Source organism: Petaurus breviceps, unplaced genomic scaffold (assembly GCF_028583685.1).
Source record: "Petaurus breviceps papuanus isolate PSGF00001 unplaced genomic scaffold, PetGlider_PUasm1.0 79, whole genome shotgun sequence".
Lineage (NCBI taxonomy): Eukaryota > Metazoa > Chordata > Mammalia > Diprotodontia > Petauridae > Petaurus > Petaurus breviceps.
Window position 1 is genome coordinate 23,658,061 of NW_027186523.1, and position 22,773 is coordinate 23,680,833.

General features: G+C 35.1%; 1 protein-coding gene across 1 annotated transcript in view; it reads left to right on the top strand.

The window, feature by feature from the left end:
* The window catches only part of LOC138175716 (semaphorin-3E-like), a 347,967-nt gene extending 325,937 nt beyond the window's left edge, over positions 1–22,030 (top strand). The window contains exon 15 of the mRNA XM_069106214.1: positions 15,650–22,030. Coding sequence (XP_068962315.1) covers positions 15,650–16,102 — 453 coding nt within the window. The 3' untranslated portion in view covers positions 16,103–22,030. The remainder of the gene's footprint in view (positions 1–15,649) is intronic.
* The last annotated feature ends 743 nt before the right edge of the window (positions 22,031–22,773 follow it).

Genomic DNA, 22,773 nt, shown 5'->3' on the forward strand with positions numbered 1-22,773 from the left:
CACTTTGCCTCATTTATTTCATGTAATACTTCGAACAATCCTTTGAGGAAAGTGTGTTTTTGACTGATGAGGAAATGGATATTTAGAGAGGTTAAATGACTTGCCTATGATCACATTGGAAGAAAATTCCTGAGGTGACATTCATATTTGACTTTCTGCTTATGACAAGTTAAGGACTATTGCCACTATACAATACTGCTTCTGTAGACATAGAGAAAGTAGAAAGAAAAAGCACACTAATTTAGTGGATAAAAATATATTGTTGAAGTACATATATATGTGTGTGTGTATATACGTATACATATATGTCATGGACAAGTGTCTTCTAAAGCTAGAAAGCAGAAATGGACAAATAATTAGGGAGATACAAGATTTCTTTCTTTATCAGGGAGCAAAACCCATGCATCTTCAATTTTTCATTTCTCTGTTGTCTGCAGAAATGAGACATTCTTAGGTTTCCTCAGTTCTGTAAGTCTTTACTTGATCACTCTACTCTTATTTTAGTTCTGTCTTCATGATTCCATTCCCTATATCACCTAATATAGTCCCACAAAACAAATCAAGACATCAGTTATGTCTAAGGATGCATGTCTCACTTTGAAATCTCCTCTCAGGCAAGATGTTTGCAATATATTTTAAAGATGGTCTTTTGAAGCTGCTATTAGTCATTGTTTTCATTAGTTCCAAGATCTTTTCAAATTGGTTTTTCTCATGTTGTTGTTGTTGTCATAATTTAAATTCTTTTCCTGGTCATGCTTCTTTCACTTTGCGTCAGTTCATCCAAGTTTTTCGTGCTTCTCTGAATCAGTCATATTATTCATTTTTATGGTACAAGAATGCTTCATCACACACATATTTTATAATTTGTTCAGCCTTTCCCCTACTTAGTGAATATGTATCTTTTTTCTAGTTCCTTTATATTTCAAAAAATTCTGCTATCGATATTCTTGCACACATGGGTCCTTTGCATCTAACCTTAATCTCCTTTGTATATATGCCAAATAGTAATAATGCAAGATCATAGGGTATTTACAGATAAACATCATAGTATAGTTCCAAATTGTTTTTCAGAATGGTGGAACCAATGTACATATCCACCAACAATACATTAGTACGCTTGTTCTAGAACTCTTCCAGCAATTGTTAACTTCCTTTCTGGTCCCTTTGCCCATCTGATGAGTATGAAAAGGAACTTTGGAATATTTTAAATTTTTATTTTTCTAATTTTTATTGATTTGAAGTATTTTTTATACAACAGTGTACCTTAAATAAATAATAGAGAAATCAGAGAAAGAAGGAACATTGAAGTAAAAATATTAAATAATATGTCACCAAGAGGCTATAGAAACATCTTCAAACTAGACTTTTACTATGCAAAACAATTAAAATCACATGATTATATTAATAGATATATAAAAATTTTTGAAAAATGTTAAAAAACATCAAAACCATAGAATTAAGTGGATCTTTTCTTAATAATATAAATAAAGAACAATTATCTATAAATTAGAATCATTAAAGGATGATTTTTCAATGAAATTTCCAATGAAAATAGAATAAAGTAAGGATGTCCATTTTCGCCATTATTCTTTAACATAATTTTAGAATTCCTAGCAATAGCAATGAAAATAAAAAGAATTTAAGAAAGTAAACAAAGAAAAAGAGGCCATCTCCACTATATCAGGAGATATGATAGAGAACACTAGCGATTCAACTAGTAGTTTATTGAAGTAATTAATTATTTCTATTAAGTATCAGGATATGAAATAAATCCACAAAATTATAAATATTTCTGAGTATGACTAACAAAATCAAAGAAAGAGAACAAAGTCTATTCACAATATATTTAGAATGTATAAAATATCTGAAAGACAATCTCCCAAGATATACTCAGGATAAATATGCATATTTGTAAAATACTCTTTACAGAAATGAAGACAATAAAATATTAATTTTTCATCATCATTTTATGTAAATATAGTAAAAATGACCACCCTAGCAAGATAATGTACAGTCAATATTATGCCTATCAAAATACTTTGCTTACCTTATAGAACTAGAATAAATAATAACAATTTTCATGTGGAAAAGTAAAAGGTAAAAAATCTCAAGAAAAATAATGGGGAAAAAAGGTGAAAACAAAGGGGGAAATTTAGAAGTCTCACATCTTAAATTATACCACAGTGCAATTATTATCAAAACCATTTGGTAATGGTTAGAAAAATTGAACAGTGTAATATATTAGGTAAACAATCCACATAAATAATCAAACTTAGTAGCATTTTCTAGAATAAATCACAGATTCTAACTCTTAACATAAGGACTTCCTATAATCTGTTAAAAAAATAAAATATATTAAAACCTGGAAGGCAGTCTGGCAGAAATTAGGCTTAAGCTAACAATTTAGGCACTTCCAACATTCCATAATAAACTCCAAATGTATATATATGACCTGAATATTTTGTTACTAATAGAGAAGAAGGGAAAGCGATATCTTTTATTACTTCATATGGGCGAAGGAATTCTAATCTATAAAAAGGATAGAGATGATCATAAAAGATAAAATGGAAAGTTTTGATTACATAAAATTGCAGAGTTTTGTATAATCAAAATAAATATGGTTAGAATTAGAAGCAGAAAAAAGTAATTGGGGAACAAATTATATTCCTTTTTTTGTTTTTGATTTTTTTTTGCATTTTTGGAGGGGCAATTGGGGTTAAGTGACTTGCCCAAGATCACACAGCTCATAAGTATTAAGTGTCTGAGGCCATATTTGAACTCAGGAAGATGAGTCTTCATGACTCCCAGCCCCACACTCTATCCACTGTAGCACCTTGCCTCTAATCCTTTGTACTTCTGTAGCTTCACTTATCTTCTCTCATGTCTTAGTGCAAAAGGTAGGCCTTGCCCTTGATCCTTTTTATCTCCTTCTGTGCAATTTTCCATTATTTAGTTCTCTATGCTGAGCCATCAATCCTTCTACTTCACTTGCTACTTTTACTCTGCCTATAACACATGATCAGTTTTCTCCTAACTAGATAATTTTTAAAAATTCCTTTAATCTTATGACTCCTTTGTGATAATATTCTTACTCTCATTCATTACACTATACAAACTTCTTAAAAATAGTCCACACTCAATGCCCAAACTTTCTCTTCACTTGGTGTTCACATAGTGCTTTGCTTTGCAACTGTTTAGTACTATTCTGCTTAATTACATACTTCAGTGGATTTGTTTTCTCATCAATGTGAGTCCTTCCTCTAACAGTGCAAGTGATGACCCGTCTTTGTCTTCTTTTCCTGTACAATGCCTCTCAATATCACTCGATAAATCTTCCACTGAGGTGGGACCCAACATGCTGGAGCTCTTTCTCCAGGTCTTTAAAAATTTTAAGAATACCAATGCAGCATCCAAGTGGTTCATTGCTTATTCTTCTCTCTCATTATATGGCTTCCTTTTCTGGTCATGTATGTCCAAAATTATGTCCCTTACACCACTTTTTTGAGTACATTGTCATTGACAGTGTGCTGCAGCATCCTTAAACTCACTATTCACTGTAATTGTTTATCATACTATACTACACGTTATGGTTATCTATGATGGTGCCTTATCAATACCATAGACTGTATGGACAGTGAGGGCAGAGACTGAGACTTGTCTAAATTTCGTCTTGGCTACAGAGCCTACCACTGTACTCTGCACACAGTTGGTAATTAATAAATGTTTGTTGAATAAATAAGGATAAACTTCCTCAAACTTTTTTTTTTTTAAAGCAATCGGAGTTAAGTAACTTGCTCAAGGTTACACGGCCAGGTGTTTCTGGGTGGGTGCTAAGTGTCTGAGCCCAGGATTCGATCTCCAGGTCTTCTCAACACTGGAGCTGGTGCTCTTACTCGCTGTGCTATCTGGCCTCCCCCAACTTCCTTAATCTTAAAGTCTAATTGTGTATGCTCTAATATGTATAGATTTGATCATATTACTTGCCAAAAAGTTCATGTGCCCACCCCATTCACTGCTAATTACAATTCTAATCCCTTTCAATTTTGTTCAAGAGCAATAAATTTAGTTCAAAAACACCATTCTGAATTACCATATTCTACTCACTTTTGTATATTCTGTTCAAAAACAAAACAAAACTCATTGTCTCTCTTTCATGTTCCATATTTTCCAATCTCTATAATTGTTTGGATATTCCTTTCTCCCTTCCATGTCTGCCTCTTCCTAGTGAAACCATACCCATTTTTGGAACTTTGTTCAAGTAGCACCTTCTCCATGAATTTTTCACTGATACTCTACTATTAGAAATGATAGTTTCCTCTTTGGAATCCTCATAAGACTTATACTTTTTCCCATGCTTTAATTATGTTCCTTTTATTATATAATCACGATTTCATGTGTATTATCTCACCTACTATATTTAATCTCCTTAAGTAGACTACACTTATATTATTATTATATATATTTATATAACACAATTTATTTTACTTATTATTGCTTATATCTTCCTGTCTGCCTAGAATATTTTTCACAGAATAGATTCTTCATATATATATATATTTGTGAATGAGTCTCAGAAAACAAGATTTGGAAATCCTAATTCTCTAGGATTAGAAGCATATAGGTCTCTCAATTTACCCCGAGATTATTAAGGTTTATGTATTATTATCCAGAAACAAAAATTCCCCAAGGAATTATAGTTTAATAATAATACAAAAATGATGAAGTCTGCTGATAAGGGAGCATGAGTTGACTTATACCTAACCAGCATGACCCATTATAGAGTGCTGAAATTTTTCTCAGTTTTATTTCATCAGAAGTGGATGAGAGATCCTTTTCAGCCAATCATCACTAATTTAACAGCATATAAGAATGCCTGATATTCTGAGGTTAATATCGCCATAGAAGAGTCATTGTGTTATTAATGGCTTTATTTACTCTGTCTGGCCTGTTTCAAATTAGAATCTCATTCTAATCTTGTTTTGGGTGGAAAAATTTTACCTTGTCATTCTTTCTGACACTGCCTCCATCAGCATTGATTGTCCTAGAAATGAGTACTAGAAGCTTCCCATATTTTAAAGGGTCAAGTCAAAATCCCATTAAATGAGTCCCATCATAATGGAAGTCTCCATAAGATAAAAACATTTCTAAGCTCCAGCTGCCAGCAGTATTTAATACAATGAAGATAGTAATATCAAAGACTTGCCTATGCCCATTTGAAGGTCATTGTATTGAAATTTGTCCATCAGTGATATTTCATGCATCAAATCAGAATAAGTTTCTCTGATTCTAGGTCCAAGACATCCTTGTAATAGGGTATCCTTTGGGAGAGTCTCAGGATATTATTGTTTGTGTTCCATATCTGTACTAGGATTATACAAAGGGTAGAAGGAGCAACATTTGATATGACTAAATATTGATGTGCATCTTCTGCACATAAAACATCGTAGAAGGCACTGGGAGTGATACAAAGTTTAGTTAAGTCGTGGTAATTTTATCCATAAAGAATGGAGACATGTAAAGAGATAAATATAATACTGAATTGTATATAATAAGCACATTAGTGGGATGCAAGCAGAAATTTGTAACTACCTGGAGGGTTTAAGGAAGCTTTCAAAAAATAAGTTGGGCCTTCAAATGTAGACAGAAATTGAATAAGAAGAGAGGACCAGACAGACATAGAAAGGCATACAGAGAGAGAGAGAGGGGAGCATTCTATGCTTAGGGAACAGCATTAAGAAAGTGTGGAGAGGGGGGTGGCTAGGTGGTGTAGTAAATAGAGCACTGGCCCTGGAGGGAGGAGGACCTGAGTTCAAATCTGGCTTCAGACACTTAACACTTACTAGCCATGTGACCATGGCAAGTGTAATGGGAATGCAAATTTGGAAGATCTTCCCTGCCCCTAGGCTAAAATGCACCTGAAGCCTGGGGAGGGAGGCTTGTTTTTCAGTAGATACTTCTTGATTGGCCAGTGAGTCAATAAGGTTGTTACATTCTCTGAACCAGGAGAAGGCTATATAAGCCCTGATGTGTAGCTTTGTTTTGGGACTCACTTTGAGAAGTGTTCTGTGATTTGATCTGAATTCTGGGAAGCCGTTGTTGAGAGTCCCCCGGCTTTGAAAAACCCAGATGTGGAAACCCAGATGTTGACTGGGTATGGATGTAATGGTTGGACAGTTTGGAAAGCTGTCTATTTGATCTGTTTCTGTCTTGATAATTCTGTCTATATATTTTGAAGTTTGGGGTGCTGACCTTTCTCCCCTGAACAAGGTAAACGATATATGTCTCACTTTGAGAAGTGAGTCCCAAAACAAAGCTACACATCAGGGCTTATATAGCCTTCTCCTGGCTCAGAGAATGTAACAACCTTATTGACTCACTGGCCAATCAAGAAGTATTTACTGAAAAACAAGCCTCCCACCCCCATGTTTCAGGTGTACTTTAGCCTAGGGGCAGGGAAGATCTTTAAATTTGCGTTCCCATTACAGCAAGTCACTTAACCCCAATTGCCCTGCCCTCCCCCCTCCAAAAAGCAAAAAAAAAAGTTTGGAGAGGAAAAACAAAGGGTACATTCAGACAAGAATTCACTTTGGCATGAACTCAGAACAAGTGGAAGGAAACAATGCAAAATCTAGTATTGGGAAAAGAACATTGAAGGGGATCTGAAAAAAGGAATTACAATTTTGACTCTGTTTCGTACATCATGGATAGTCTAGAATAATTTTTTTTTTACTATCTATTATACTATCTATAATTATACATAATTACTATGTATATTACTATACATCTTAAATTACAGGTTATTTTATATTGTAAAGGCAGGATGCTCCAAATTATAGATAGCTATGAATGTAAGGCAAATAAATATTAATTTTTTATTGATATTAGGAATCTACTGAAGTTTTTTGATCAAATGTAAAAAATGAATCTTGAACCATTGTGTAATAAATAGAATGATGAAACTAGAGACATAGGGTCTGAGTTCAAATCCTAACTAGGCTTTATTGTGGTAAAGTAGTAAAACATGGTAAAGTGATTTCAACCTCTGGACCTCAATTTCCTCCTCTGCAAAACTAAGGAGTTGGATTTGATGGCCTCTGACATTCATTGCAACTCTAGCTCTGTGATCCTAAAATGTATTGTTAATATAATGTGTGGTACAGTGTGAATGAGAACTTGTAAGGGGATACGGTGGATCCAGAAAGACTTGTCAGGCTAAGTAGCTTGAGGTATATTTCAGTTGAGATAAATAGTACTATTTATTATAGTATTTATTAATTAAATTAATATGTAAGTATAGGTTTGGATGGTGTCATAGTAGACGGACGCGGTTTGGGAGAAGTATGGATTCTATGCTGGAGATGTTGAGTTTTGAGATGCCAGTGGATGTATTAAAGACATGGTTCTAGAGTTTGAATTATAGCCTAAGGGTACAGGTATTGATTTGGAAACAGATGCCATAACTTAATGTTTTTCACTCCACCCCCCAAAAAATCCAGCCAGCCAGCCAGCCAGCCAGCCAGCCAGCCTATTCACTGAGCATATCCAATAAAGACTCTATGATGGTTCCTATTAGTAGTGCAAAAAAGAAAAGAGTCTTTTTCCTCATTGAACTTTCAGTAGAGTGGGAGAAAACCCTAGTCAGTAAATAGACTCCCCAGGACTCTAGTCAGAATAGTCAGAGGTGATTTTTCTCTATTATCCAAGGCCCCTGAGGCAATCATTTAGATGCTGGAAAACATTACTTCCAACAAAACCACTCTGAGGTCTTTCTTCCACATTCCCACCTCTTCCCCTCCAGTACCCCCCAGATAATGTTGAACAAGGACATATCATTGGCTTCACGGTCTTTCTCTTTCAGTGTTTAGTAATCCTCATAATGCTTTTTGACAAACAGATTTAGTTTATAGTTTTTCAATCCTGGATCATTCTCATCCAACTTATATTTGAATATTATTAGGAGAAAATGTGTGAATGTATTATTCAAAATAATATTAGACATATAAGTAACATTGTTGAGTTGTTTAGATCATGTCCATCTCTTCTTGACCCCTTTTGTGTGCTTTCTTGGGCAAAGATACTAGAGTGAGTTGCCATTTCTTCTATAGCTCATTTTATAGATGAGAAACTGAGGCAAGCAGGTTTAAGACTTGTCCAGGGTCCCACAGGTAGTAAGTGTCTGAGGCTGGATTTGAACTCATGAAGATGAGTCTTCCTGATTTCAAACTCAGTAATCCATTGTGTCTCCTAGTTGCCTATATTGGCAACATATAAATGATCAAATTCCTCCTGTGATGCCTCATTGTTATTCAGAGGTAACTTTATATTCTCAAACGTTATCCCTAGCATCATGGAGGGGCTTCTAGTATGGGCCCAGAAACAGACTGTGCCTCTGTCTTCCAAAAACAAATCTAGGGAAATATAGAGAGACTCATTAAGAGAAAATGTAGCACTAGCTGATTGATTTGGGGGCAACAAGAATTTATTAAACCATTTACCAGGTCTATATAGGTTTCAATCAGTGTCAATTTAGGACTAATCACAGATGTGAAATAAAATCACAAAACTTTTTAAGGTGATGTGTTAAATTTAAACATTATTTAAAAGAGAAGAACAATATTCTATATCATGAGTCACAAATATGTTTTACTGCCTCATCAATATCCCTATTCTCTCACTAGTCTGACAAAAATTGTCAGGTTCCTTCCCTTTTGGACATCAAAAGTAGTAATAGGCAGATTAGCTGACAAATGCAGTTTATGGCTGGTAAGAGAAGAAGGTAAGGTGTCAGTTGCCTCCTTTCATGTAATTTGGTGTTGATAGCATTCACCCTTAATTTGTGGAAAGTGTCAGTGGTAAATTCACCATAGATACCATGCTTTATTAAGGTAGCTTCCCTTATTTAAAAAATCATAATGGATAATTAAATATTATCAAACACATTAAAAGTACATTTGTCCATATTGCACTAGTGGAATTCAGAGAAGTGAAACCCTGTCTTTACTCTTACCCTCTCATTTTCTATGACTCACTGTTCAAAGACTTCCACCAATACCAAGCTCAACAGGGCGCTTAAAGGATCAAATGACAGCCATGACTTTCTGTCTCCTTGTGTCCATGGATTGAAATCAGAAGCTTTTGTTCTTGTGTTCTTTTTTCTTTGTTGTGTTTTCATAACATTAAGTACAGCATGTGAACTCCTAGAATCATTTGAAACAGCTGCTTCATGGTTTTGAACTTTTCAACTCCTTTCAAGCTTTTTCCAGAAGAAAAACACCCATCTTTACTAAACGAGAAATGACTGTTTACAACTCCAATTATGGATGTTCTGAGTTTGCATGTGTAGCTTTGATGAGCATTATTTCATGTTCTCATGCTCCCAATTGCCCTTTTTACTAAATACTATTAATCAGTGCTCATTTACCTTCTTTTATAGCTACAAAAATTCATTCCCATTTTACAGATGGAAAAAAAGGCACAGAGACAACTGTGCGGTCATAGGAATAGAAATGTGAATAAAAAATGGATAGGGAACCCAGTTCTTTTCATCTTTGCCTATAATTCTATCTGATAATATGCAATATCATCTTGTTTATTAAGTGTATTTCAGAAAGCATTTGTTAAATATCAATTTATTTCAATTCAATTAACATTAATTAAGTGCCTGCTCTGTGCCAAACACTACTAAGTGTTAGTGATCAAGAAAAAGATAATTCTTGTGCTCAAGGAGCTTACACTCTAGAGGGGGCAGTGTAATGTTAATGGGTTAGGAAAATCTTCCCAGCCCATTAATAGGTCTGTGTGTCCTGCTTTGAGCCCTGGCCCAGCTGACAGCTGTGATACATCCTAAATCACAGAGCTTATTGGGGGAAGAAATCTTGCTTATAGGTAGGCTTTCACACCTTTTTCTAATTTCTAATTAGGCACAGAGTCATGAGGGTTGTGATTCCTTCTAGCTCTGAGAAGTGTATATATACTCTGAGCTGGTACTTTGCTTTGGGGACTCGCTTATGAGAAGGATCTTGTGATTCCCTCATCAAGATTCTGAGTGGCCTTACATTCACAGCTCCCTGACTGCTCAGATGTAAAGGCTCTCTCGATCCAGGGATGTATGTAAAGTATATAGCAATATTGCTTTGATTCAGACAGTAAGAGCCCTCTATGTTTGTCTTTGTTTCTCTGCTTGTATTTTCTCTGAAGTTCAGGGTGCTGACTTTTCCCCTAAACTGTGAATGTAATGAAAAAAAAAGATTGTTGACCCTTAAACAGGTATCTTTCCTAGTAAAGAAGATCTAAGAACCTCTACTAGCAGCTATCCATGCCAGTGTGGTTGCTGCTATAGGTAGATATCACCAAAAAAAAAAAAAAAAAAAGAAACTGGGAAGTGGGGATAGAGGAGATGGGGGAAGACACAAAAGGGGATAGTAAAGGGCTTGGTGAATGGGACATCTTATTCCATGGAGTTGAAACCAAACAGAGCTACAGTGGAAAGTGGAATAGGCTGTAAGTCCAATTCCTGGCTTTTATAAAGGAAAGCTTTTGGAGGAATTAAGTATCTCCACTCTTCCATTCCTTCATTTAGAAGGGAGAGGAGGCTCATGAAGTCAGGAAAGTATCCAAGTGTAAATTAGCATGATGATGAGATTAGAAGTAATCTTGGAAGTTTATCTCCATGTTATCAGTTTTCCCTTTTCCTTCTCCTAGAAACTTTTAGACCATACCTTAGTCTTCGTTTTTGCTACATTTTTATCTGTCATGCCCTCTAACTGTGATGTCCCCCAAGTTTCCATCTTCGTTTTCTTCCTTTATAGTCTCTCACTTGATGATTTTCTTCTTTATAGTCACTCAAGATTTCAGCCTCTAAGAGTTTGTCATTTCAGTGTCAATTTCCAGATCTATATATCCAGCCCTATCTTTTCTCCTGAGCTTAAGTCTTACATCACCAACTTCCTCTTAGACATTTCCAACTGAATGTTCCCTAAGCATCTCAAGTTCAACATATCGCAAATATAACTTTATCTTTTTCCCCAAACCTATCCCTATTCCAAAATTTCCTGTTACTCCTAACTGTGCCACTATCTTTTCAGTCACCCAGGTTCATAATCTTAATGTCATTTTCAGTTTCCTCACATTCAGTCACCTAATGTAACCAAACAGTTGCCAAATCTTTCTCCTTCCACATAATATGAATATGTATCTCTATGTGTGTCTGTGTATATGGACATAGCTGACTAGAATTAGATAAATAGATCAGTACATGTGAATATATTTGCATATGTAGATATAAATAGATTTAGATAGATATATCTGTAGAGAGAGATCTTTGAAATTATTTGATAGATATATTGATGGCTTATCTTCCTTCCATTCTCACATCTACCTTCCTAGTCTAGTCCCTCATGTCCTTTGACTTGCACTATTAAAATAGTCTTCTAATTGGTTTCCCTGCTTCAATTTTTTTCCTCATTCCAATTCTTCTTCCATACAAGTGCCAATGTGATTTTCTTAAAAGCTGGTCTGATCATATCACCACTCCAGTCCTCCCACTCTATTCCCTCACTCTACACCCCTCAAACTTGAGTGGTCCCTATTTACCTCTGGGATAAAATTCTTTGCCTTTCAAGACTCTTCAGAACATGACTTCTGGTCTTCTCATGTATTATTCACCACCACCACCAGTCATAATTTCTACCACCAGCCATAGGGCTCATTTGTTCATCACATATGACTCTACACTGAATATCTCTATGCCTATTCACTGGCTGCCCCCACCTCCCACTCCCATGCATGAATTTTCTCCTTCCTCACCTCTGAGTTCCTTCAGCTCAAATGGGAATCTTTTGTAGAATGCCTTTTATGGTACTATGATACCCATAGCCTAGCCCCTTCTTCAGCTAATACTGGTGTCCCCTCTAAGATTTCCCGCTTAAATTCATATTTTCTCCTCTATTAGAATGTAAACTTCTTGAGGCCAGGGACTATTTCTTTGCTTTCTTTCCCCTTGTACCTTCAATCTTTAATACAGTACCTGACACATATTAAACATTTGATAGATTGTTGTTTGATTGCCCCTAAATACATATGGGATTAATTTAAATGCACACTTCTAATTGAGAACACCGTGTTTAAGTGTAAATTGGTTCTTGTTGTCTTTTTTTCCCCCACCTAATTTCATTGCTTTTCCATGTCATGGTTAAGGGCCTTGTCTGCCACTTTCCTAAGAAAAAATGTTGGACCAGTTGTTTGTAGCATATGGAAATCACTCTGTCCTTCTGAGGAGCAAGGCAACCAGATGTGCAGAATTCTTTGTTCAGTTGTTCAAGTTGTTTTCTTTGACAATGTAAACATACTGAATCAATTTTTTTGGGTACCCTAGAATGTTGAAGACATTTTCTAGCTAAAAAAATGTACGCATGAAGAGTGAATATAGGAACACTTGGTAGAAATAATGTAAAAATTATGTTTTATGTATTATATTAACTTCTTTCCCAAAGAAATCTGGCATGCAGATTTTTAAAAACCACAGTAAGACAGACAATGTGAAAACAATTGTGTAACCATGAATTGCTGGAGTTACCCATGTTAACTGAAGTGGAAAGACCAAATCACGTATAGACTTGAAATACCAATTTCCATGTCATTTTCTTATAGGCATTTATGGTTCATAAGAGATACATTGAATTTTCAAAGTGATTTAATATATAGTATTATATGCTGCTCCAGAAAGAGATAAAATGGAGTTCTATTTCCAGCCTTGCAACATTTATCTAACAAACAAGAGAGAGACAAAGAATTGAGAAAGCCATGATCCTTCTCCCTACCAAGGTTGTGCAGAACAATTTGTGCTAGTGTGTTCATAGTGTTATTTATATGATGCTACTGTAGCAGGTGTAGAATATTAGGCTCATTTCCATAAGGTCAGTGGTAGAGAAGTTAAAACAATAGATCAAGGATTATATGAGCTAGGAATATATGCATTTTCTTTCAAGCTATGTTTGGAACTTCTTTACCCTTATTACCAGGCCTTTTCCATTTCAGTAATCATACTGCTAGGTTTATTGGGTCCCACAAAGGCACTCTGCTTTGGGAAAGGAAGCCCAATGGCAAGATCAGTTGGTGATCAGTGGTGCCCACAATTAAAATAAATCTCTACTTGACAGATATCTTATGGCTATAATCATTGCCTTTTCTGCACTGCTACATGTGGTTGGGAGAGGAGTAAAGGGGCACTAGAAAACAAGCCACAATATTTACTCAAATCCAATAACCATATATGTACCCACAAACTATACAATAATAAGTGCTCAGGGATGGAGGTCAAAGTATACTTGGGATTATTGCTGTCATCAACACGACTGACTTACTTGTGTTGAAATACTCTCAGTACCCTGGCTAGCTTCCATCTACAGTGGTGCCACAGAAACTAGAGCTCAGACTACTTTTTATTTCTCATAAATAGATATTCTTCATCAACCAAGTTCCTCTTTTCCTGATTTTTCTTTGTTTGAATAGCTTTGGTGAACTATACTTTCAGGACTTAAAACCACAATGACTTGGGTTCAAGTCCCTCTTCTGACACTTACTGAGTGTGTGACCCTGGGCAGGTGACTTCACTGGCTTGTACTCTAGGTAATTCCATATAAGTTGTGAAATTTAAAAATTTTTGCATAAACAAAGGCAATGCATCCAAAAGTAGAAAGCTAGGACACAATTTTGACAGCAAGTGTCTGTGATAAAGGCCTTATTTCTTATATATTAAGAAAACTGAGTCAAAGTTTCAAGAATATAATTGATAGTCAAAGGCTATGAACTGGCCGTTTTTAGATGAAGAAATCAAATCTCTCTATAGTCAAATGAAAAAAAATGCTCTAAATCACTATTGACTAGAGAAACACAAATTAAAACAACTCTGTTGTACCACCTCACACTTCTCATATTGGCTAATATGACAGAAAAGGAAAATGATAAATGTTTGATGTGGGAAAATTGGGACACTGATGCATTGATGGTGTATTTGGGACCCGATCCAGCCATTTTGGAGGACAATTTGGAACTACACCCAAAGGATATAACCTGTGCATACCCTTCGATCTAGCAATATCACTACTAGGTCTGTATCCTAAAGATACTTTTTTAAAAAAAAGGGTAAAGGACCCTATTTGTACAAAAATGTTTATAGCAGCTATTTTTGTGGTGGCAAAGGATTAGAAATTGAGGGGATGCCCATCAGTTAGAGAATGGATGAACAAGTTGTGGTATATGATTTCATAAAAACCTGGAAAGACACAAACTCATGGAAATGAAGTGAGCAGAAAACCAATAAGACATTGTAGAAAGCAACAGCAATATTGTACAATCATCAACTGTGAATCACTTAGTTATTCTTAGCAATATAATGTTCTAAGACAATTCCAGAAGACTCCTTCTGAAAAATGCTATCCACATCCAAAGAAAGAACTTGTGGAATCAGAATGCATATTGAAGCATGTTATTTTTCACTTTATTTTCTATGTTTTTTTCTTTTTTGATCTGTGTCTTTTGCCTCAAGACTAATATGGAAACATGTTTTGTGTGATGACACATACATAACCTATATTAAATGGCTTACTCTCTCAGAGAGGGGCATAAGGAGGGAGGTAGAAAGAGAACTTAAAATTTTAAAAATTGAATGTTAAAAATTGTCTTTATATGTAATTAGAAAAAACAAAGCTCTTTAGAAATAGATTGTAATTTACAATAGATTGTAAAAATAGAAAGTGTTGACCTGCATTGCTAGAATGCATTTTCTCACCTTGAAGTACCTCATACCAATGAAATTTTATGTCTAGTCACCATCCTCATGTATCTTCCTTAGGACACTCTTCAATGTTTCAGGGTTCAATGAAATAAAAAAAAAAATCCACTGAAAGCAGGAACATCAGAAGGATCTTTGTTTGTTGTTATTGTTGTGCATGTGTGTGTTTAATGGACAAAAAATAAGCCTAGATTGTTCTTGCATTCTCCACCCCACTTCTGTTAATTATTACTAAAAAGATTTTGTCTGATGTAATTTTTTAATAAAAGCCTACCTATTTCTGTCTCATTCTTTCATAACAGAGGCCCTCACTATTCATGCAGTTTCTTCTCTTAAAGGTTTTGAGCCCAAGAGGGTTAAGTGATTTGCCGAGGATCACACAGCTAGTAAATTTCTAAATCTCAAGTTGAATGCGGAGAGATGAGTCTTCCTGACTCCAGGCCTGGCACTCTATCCACTGTACCTCCTAGCTGTCTCTCTGTACTCTTCTGGAAACATTGTGGCATTTAAAAGTAGGCCATGTGATATAGAGATAGGCTGCTTTCAAGAACACAAATCTGTATAGTATGTTATCAAACTCCACTCATAGTCTTTCCAGCTTTCAGTAGGGATACTGAAGAAGTCTGGAGAAACCACAGGACAAATAGCGAAAGGAAATGATAAAGAATTTCCAGGTAGTTTCATCACTCAGTGTCTCTGTCTGATTGATATATATATGTGTGTGCCTATATCATGCAGTATCACATAAAGCGATACAAAAAGGGAATCCTTAAGTTATGTACTTTAAAAGGTTACGGTGGTGACTTTTCTTGAAACTTGTTATCTCTGATAATACTATTTACTTGTTCAATCTTTTAGGTGAAGACAGATGACAGAGTTGTCAAAATGGACCTTGGTTTGCTCTTCCTAAGACTACACAAAATGGATGCAGGAACCTATTTTTGTCAGACAGTGGAGCACGGTTTTGTCCACACAGTCCGCAAAATCACCTTGGAAGTGGTAGAAGAGGAGCGGGTAGAAGAGATGTTTAACAAAGACTATGAGGAAGAAGTTGCTCATAAAATGCCTTGTCCTGCCCATAGCAGCATCCCACAAGGGTCAAAGCCATGGTACAAAGAGTTCTTGCAATTGATTGGCTATAGCAACTTCCAGAGAGTGGAAGAGTACTGTGAAAAAGTGTGGTGCACAGATAAGAAGAGGAAAAAGCTTAAAATGTCCCCCTCCAAATGGAAATATTCCACCCCACAGGAAAAGAAGCTTCGGGCCAAATCTGAGCACTATCGCCTCCCCAGGCACGCACTGGACTTCTGATGGGGTGAAACCATCAGCTGACTTTTTGAAGAATTTTTATTTGGACTTCTGAGATATAAAAGACTAGATCTGATTTCTTTGTGGCAGTGGAAATAAGTACTATAAGAAAGAATTGACTGAAAAAAGTATTATGGTAAATTATACTTAATTCTTTTTGACTGGTTAGAGGTTATATAAAGCTAACTAGTTGTTTTTAAATGTCATTTTATTGCTTACATGGTTTTCAACTATATTTATCAAAAAGTTACTTTGTTGTAATCTTTGTAACTTTTTGGCTGATTATTCATGCCAACTACTCTTTGCTCCTTGTGTATTATTAGAATATTTAAGGAAATATAAAGAAATTAAGAATTAGGAGGCAGGAGATGGGAAGACAACATAGTTAATCCCTCTGCCTTTTGAAACTTCTGCTTTGCTTTTACAATTGACAAATGATAGAGACATTCGTTTTTTCACGTGTACAATTGGAAATTTTTGTTATGATAGTTTAAGCCATGAGTTTGCTCTGAGGACCACTGTGATTTTTGTAAATGAGAAGAGAAATGTATTCAGCCCCAGGTGTACTCCTCTTTATAAAACATTTATGGGACCAGCTTCATATTTCTATTATTATAGCTGACACTCTCCCTTCCAGTTACACTCAGGTGTGGAAAGAATGAGGCTAATAGAACTTCCCTGCTGGATGCTGAAGCAAAACAGTTAGGTTGGACTATGAGTTATGGTTGGAACAAATGTTTGCTTTAACAGCTGGAAGATTCATATGTCTGACTTCTTAAGGTAAAAACAAAAACAAAAACAAAAATACAGCATATGCTTATAGCAGCATATGTGTGTCCATGTGTATCTATACATGCATATGTGTATATATGTTCGTTCATATGTGTGTATGTTTCTGTATGTATACACGTGTATATTTGCAAGTGTGTGTGTGTCTCTGTCTGTGTGTATGTATGTGTGAGCATTTTTTCCCTAGAAATCTTTGTCTAAAAAAAGTTTGGTCAGTTGATGTATATTGTATTTGTCATCAAAACTAATTAATTCAAAAGAAACTTTTATAAGACCCCCAACTCAAAGTTTCATATATGGATAATTCAATCGAAAGTATTTTATTTGTCCACTAAATAAGAGAAGACAAAAGGTACACACAAATGAAAACTTAGTAAATTTATACTCTTTTAAAGCTTCTAATTAAAAAGAAGTCATTTCGGGAACACATAAACTTATTTTATAAAGAAAATCATTATAGTACTTTATGCCTGAATAAATGTGCTATAAGGAAGTAGAGAGAAAATTACTTTTAGAATATTTTTACTTTTCTCTCATAAAACACACCAGAAGCTTTGATTTTTGGTAACATTCAATTTACTTTATGTACCTTTTCCTTCTTCATTTTGCATTTTATAATCCTGTATTTTTTTCTTGGAGCATCCTCTATTCTAAATTGTAAAATTTTATTCTGAGGTAATTAATGAAAATATTTTAAATAAAATATAAAACAAGTCAGCAGTGATAAAGCAAAAAGTCGAAACACTGAAAAAGAAACATCTTTTCTTTTTTTTTTTTAATTTTAACTTTGCCTAATACCCATCTCATAGAATCACAGAGGTGTAGTGGATAGAAAGCTGGGCTGGAATACAAGAAGACCTGAGTTTGAATCCTTCCCTAGATACATCATGGCTGTGAGATCATAGGCAAATCATTTAATCTCTCTGTGCCCTAAACAATTTCTAAGAAGGGATAGTGATCTGAGTTGGTAAAGGGAGGTTCCTCATCAGAAACTTCCTGGTTTGGTGAAATCCCAAGTCACATACAAAAACAATAACAACAACACCCCCTCTGCTACCACCTTGTGTTACTCCTCAAATATAGTTAACCTGCTAAAGAAGTTGAATTACAGATTAGCAGTAGTAGTTAAATATTCACAGTAGTTTAAATTGCAGTATGTAGTTAAAATAAAACATACAGTTAGTCTTATTATTGCTAATATCCATGCTAGTGTGTGTTTTCCCCCAGCATTGAAATAAAAAAAAAAGACCTGCTGTGAATGAAATTAGTGCTTTCCAAAATTAAGCTTGTTATTTGCCCAAGAATCCACTGGGGGTCATTGCTGCCCACTAGGATGCAACTGAAAGCACGCTATAGTTCAGAAATTATGAAAAACCAGACTCACTCAAAGAGAGAGAGAGGGCAAAAAGGCTAGTTTAAAAAAAATAGCTGCCCAACTGGGAAAAATGGTGTAAGGCCGAAGATATTATTTTTAACACCCTTGTGATGAAAATATAAAATATGGGAAAGAACGGATAAATGCAAAAGAGTATTGTTCCAAAAAAATTCAGTAGAGAAAAATAGACATTTCTCATATTGCAAAAAATTAATGAGGAAAATCAAATAACTAATTTTTCATTATTTGAATTTCAGGAGCATGTATCATCAGCTCTGGGTAGCTTTACTTATAAGTCTCCTAAAAAATGTCATTTTGAACTATAACCATTCTTAGGTAACTACAGTGAGAACACTGAGAAAAATACATGCTTCCATGTTTGGGGTTGGGGTACTAACAGTTTAAAAGACATCACATCAAATATTGATGGTAGCAGTAAGCTGGCTGATTATCTAGAAAATCTCCAATGTAGATTTTAATTTTTAATGTTGAAATATAGTCATTAAATTCACCAGATAAATGCCCCAGACCTGAGAGAATTAGTATATTCCATTTTGGAACTCCTTCATTTTGCAGAACTGTCTTGATTGGTGAATGAGTGAGATGCAAACACAAGTAGCACCTTTTATATAGCTGGTCCAGATTCTTGTACCAGACCACACTTCATATCTCTCTTAGCTGTCCTCTCTAGCTATCTTGATAGCTAGGTAGCCTCCATTCTAGCACCCAGTATTTCTCTCTCTTTTCATCCACAGCTCTGGACCCAAAAAACCAAATCAGTTTTATCATTCTTATTAGAAAAAGTGTCTTAGTGGAATGTCCTATGCATTAAGTTAATATCCCTGATAACTCCTCATATAGTCTCTTTCCAGATGACCACTCCCCACCCCCAAAATCTGTTGTATCCCTCCCCTCAGTAGAATGGAAGCTCCCTGAGCACAGGGACTATATAATTTTTTTTTTGCTTTTTTTTTGGAGGACAGTTGGGGTTAAGTGACTTGCCCAAGGTCACACAGCTAGTTGTGTGTGTGTGTGTGTGTGTTGTGTCTGAGACCAAATTTGTACTCAGGTCCCCCTCACTCCAGGGCCAGTGCTCTATTCACTGTGCCACCTGGCTGCCCCAGGGACTATATAATTTTTGTATTTGTATCTACAGTGATTAGTACAGTGTCTAGTATAGTGTTAAATACTTATTAAAGACTTTCATTCATTAATTCCATTATAAATTCCAAATCTCATCTTATGTTTTACAGTCAGAACTGGAAGGGGAAAAAAAGAAAGAAAATAGTCAATGTTAAGAATATTTTAACTGGCAGATACAGAAAAAAATGTAGAATTAATCAGAAAAGAATTTTATAGAAAATCATAAAATATATTCAGAATAACATAACAAAAGCAGACATATTAATGTTAAGAATGCCAACCAGAAACAATTGAAAGAAATCTGAGGCCTCAATTGCAGAGTTAGGGGTGATAATGATAAGCTTACTTTGGTTTCATTGATGTAAGATATGCCTCAAAGGGATAAAACTCCCCTACCAATTCAGGTCATCACTGGCTCTTAAAGTCTCAGAAAGTTGTCAGTCAGGTAGGACACTGAGAGGTTAAGTGATGCCCCACAGCTATTATGTGTCAGAGGGAAGATTTGCATCAAGATCTTTCTTTTTCTCAATATAGCATAGTACCTCCAAAAACATTATGGAATAGATTGGTCACCTAAGAAACATTATGGAAAGGTAGCATGCTAATTACCCAAACAAAATCTCTGTAACTATATTGGTGGGCTCTTGAAGATTGTATATTCTAGTTGTAAATGGGTAGTGTATTGTAATTGGGGAATGTAGGAACAGGTGGCTAAATGAACCAAAAGAAAAAAAAAAAGAATAAGAAAAGAAGTCCTTGTTCTCCAAGAGACAATAAGTATATGTGTGCTATAAAAAAATTTAAAAAATCTGTTTTCCTGTCATTCAACGTTTACTATTACAAATATAAGAGTTGGTAAATGTTCTCTGAATTGACAGATCAGAAAATCACTTCTGAAATATTCAAGCTAGGAAAAGTTGAAATGATTTCAGATTAGTACCCTCCTTGTGCTCAGGGGAATGCCTATCACCTACAGGTTTGGAGCAGATAAGATAGCTCTCTCCCAGAGTTTCCCTGGACATAGGTTTGGTAAAAGGAAGACTATGCTTCATAGACTTAGACAGCTAGAACAACTGCTGAGAAAGGATTGCTTCAAAGCCAGCATAACCACGGTCTTCCTAGAAGGACAGAAAGCCAGACATCTGTATGACTCCTCTCTATGGTTGGGCTATGTATCTAGGTAGAGGATGGCTGGGTAGAACATGAGAGCAGAATGAGTGTCTACACAAAAATCTAAGAGTATGAGGCCCATCTTCCATCATTAGCTTGGCAAGAAGAAAAAAAAAATTCTCAGAGGACAATTAGCATTGTTACTTGGCTCTTCAGTGTTGTAGAATGGACACTGGCCTGGGAAGTTAAGAGACCTCTTAGTCTTAGCCCTGGCACTAACTTCCTTTATAACCTTAGGAGAATCATTTAATTTGCCTGGGTCTTAGCTCCTTTAATTGGAAAACATGGGGATTGTACTATATAATCTCTCCTAGCTCTAGTTTTCCAATTATAGGAATTCCTCTTTTTTTTTTTCTGTTTTTTAACTGGATATCTGGTGGTTTACTGATAAGTGCGTCCTACTTTGGGAAAACAGGATTACCTAATACATAGATCTGAGTATTAACAAATTCCCTTTAAAATAAAGAATATTCTTTAGTGACTTATTTGTAAGGATTACATGTATATGTATATGTACACATTTGCATCTGTGTATATTTACATATTACGTAATACAAGATTTTTTTATTTTTAATTTCAGCTAAAAGTCTAGGATTATACTTATGAGTGTTCAGTATTTGTTGTATCAGTGTGTGGGTTTGTAAATCTTGGTGGTGATTATGCACATTTGTAAAATCTGTAAAAAAAAACAGCAACAACCCAATAACTTGTTTTGAGTGTCAGTGTTAGGCATGGAACAAATACAGGAACACAGTTGTTGTCTGGGAAAAAAATGAATTAAATTGTCTCAGCTCCGTATGTGGCATGGTAAATAAATCAGAAAACATGTACTTAATTGTTCTCAGTTACTAATGTTTCCCAGAAGAAAATGCTATAATTAAGATAGCAATATGAATTCCATTTTTTTCCTCTTTCTTACAATGGGATACCATGTTGTGCTATTTAGAAAAAAAAACAGTGCTTCATTTTTTCAGGTCAACAGCTGTTTCATTTGAGTCAGCAATGAATAATAGACTTTCTACACTGACACTTTTGTTGTAGTATTATTTAAAATGTTATGTTTTGCTTTGTTTTTCCCCTTGGGTGCATAGATTTATATTTTTATTTACGTCATGACTTGGATTCTTATATTTGTGCTTCAAGTAGCCTAGTTATATGACAGATCACTTCATTGGTATATTTTATTCTGTATAGCATCTTTTTATTTGCTTGGCTGGATCTGTAACAGCATGTGCTCTAGTATTTATTTTTCCTGATTAGAAAAAGCCATGAGACTTTTATTATTATCATCTGGTGACAATATTCAGAGATCACTGATATGAGTCGCTTCATAGAATAAATATGACATAGACATATCATTAGATTCTACCTACTTTGTCCATAGCATTGAAGTGCCATGTTTTAATTTAGTTCATGTTAGATGAAAAAAGAAATAAATGTTTGCTGAACCCTGACTTGTCATGTGCACATTTAATATTTGAAAAGGTCTTTACATTGCCAATCGAACTCACTTTTAGTGTAACCTGTGGACTGAATATCAACATGTGACACTGGACTGGAGCTAATTTTCTGTCAAGATGTTGGGAGAGAAATCAATTTTCTTTCCAAGAAAAATTGTGAGGTAACTTCCCTTGGGGAAAAAAATCCATTTATCTCTTCACTCTACCTTGGAGCAATGAAGTTGCATTTATTCATGCCACATCATGACTCTAGGCCCAGCAGTTACAGATGCTTTTAAAAGCTGCATCATCCAGATAAGAAATGATGAAAATGAGCTTGAAAATAAATGGTAACCTAGTCATATATTTTTAATTCCTCTCACCCTTGTTTATATACATCAATATGCCTGAAATGGCCATTTTCTTTTTTTATTTTATAAGGGTCACAGAGAGAACTTGCATTCATTTAACACAAGTTGTTGGTGCTAAACAAAACTGTTCTTAGGGAATACTGTTTTCCGAACAAATTCTGTTTTTGGTCCCTGCCTGTTATTTCATTGTTATTTCAACTGATGCGGATACTCTCACCACTGTTGAAGAATGACAACTCTCTATGAATTTAAAGGTTTCAAGAGTTGATTGGGACACAAAGGCATTAAATAATATAATTCCTCCATAGTTACATAGCTAGTATATGCCAGAGGAAGAGATTGAATGTAAACCTTCCTGACTCAAAGAACACTCAGTTAGGGGTGCAG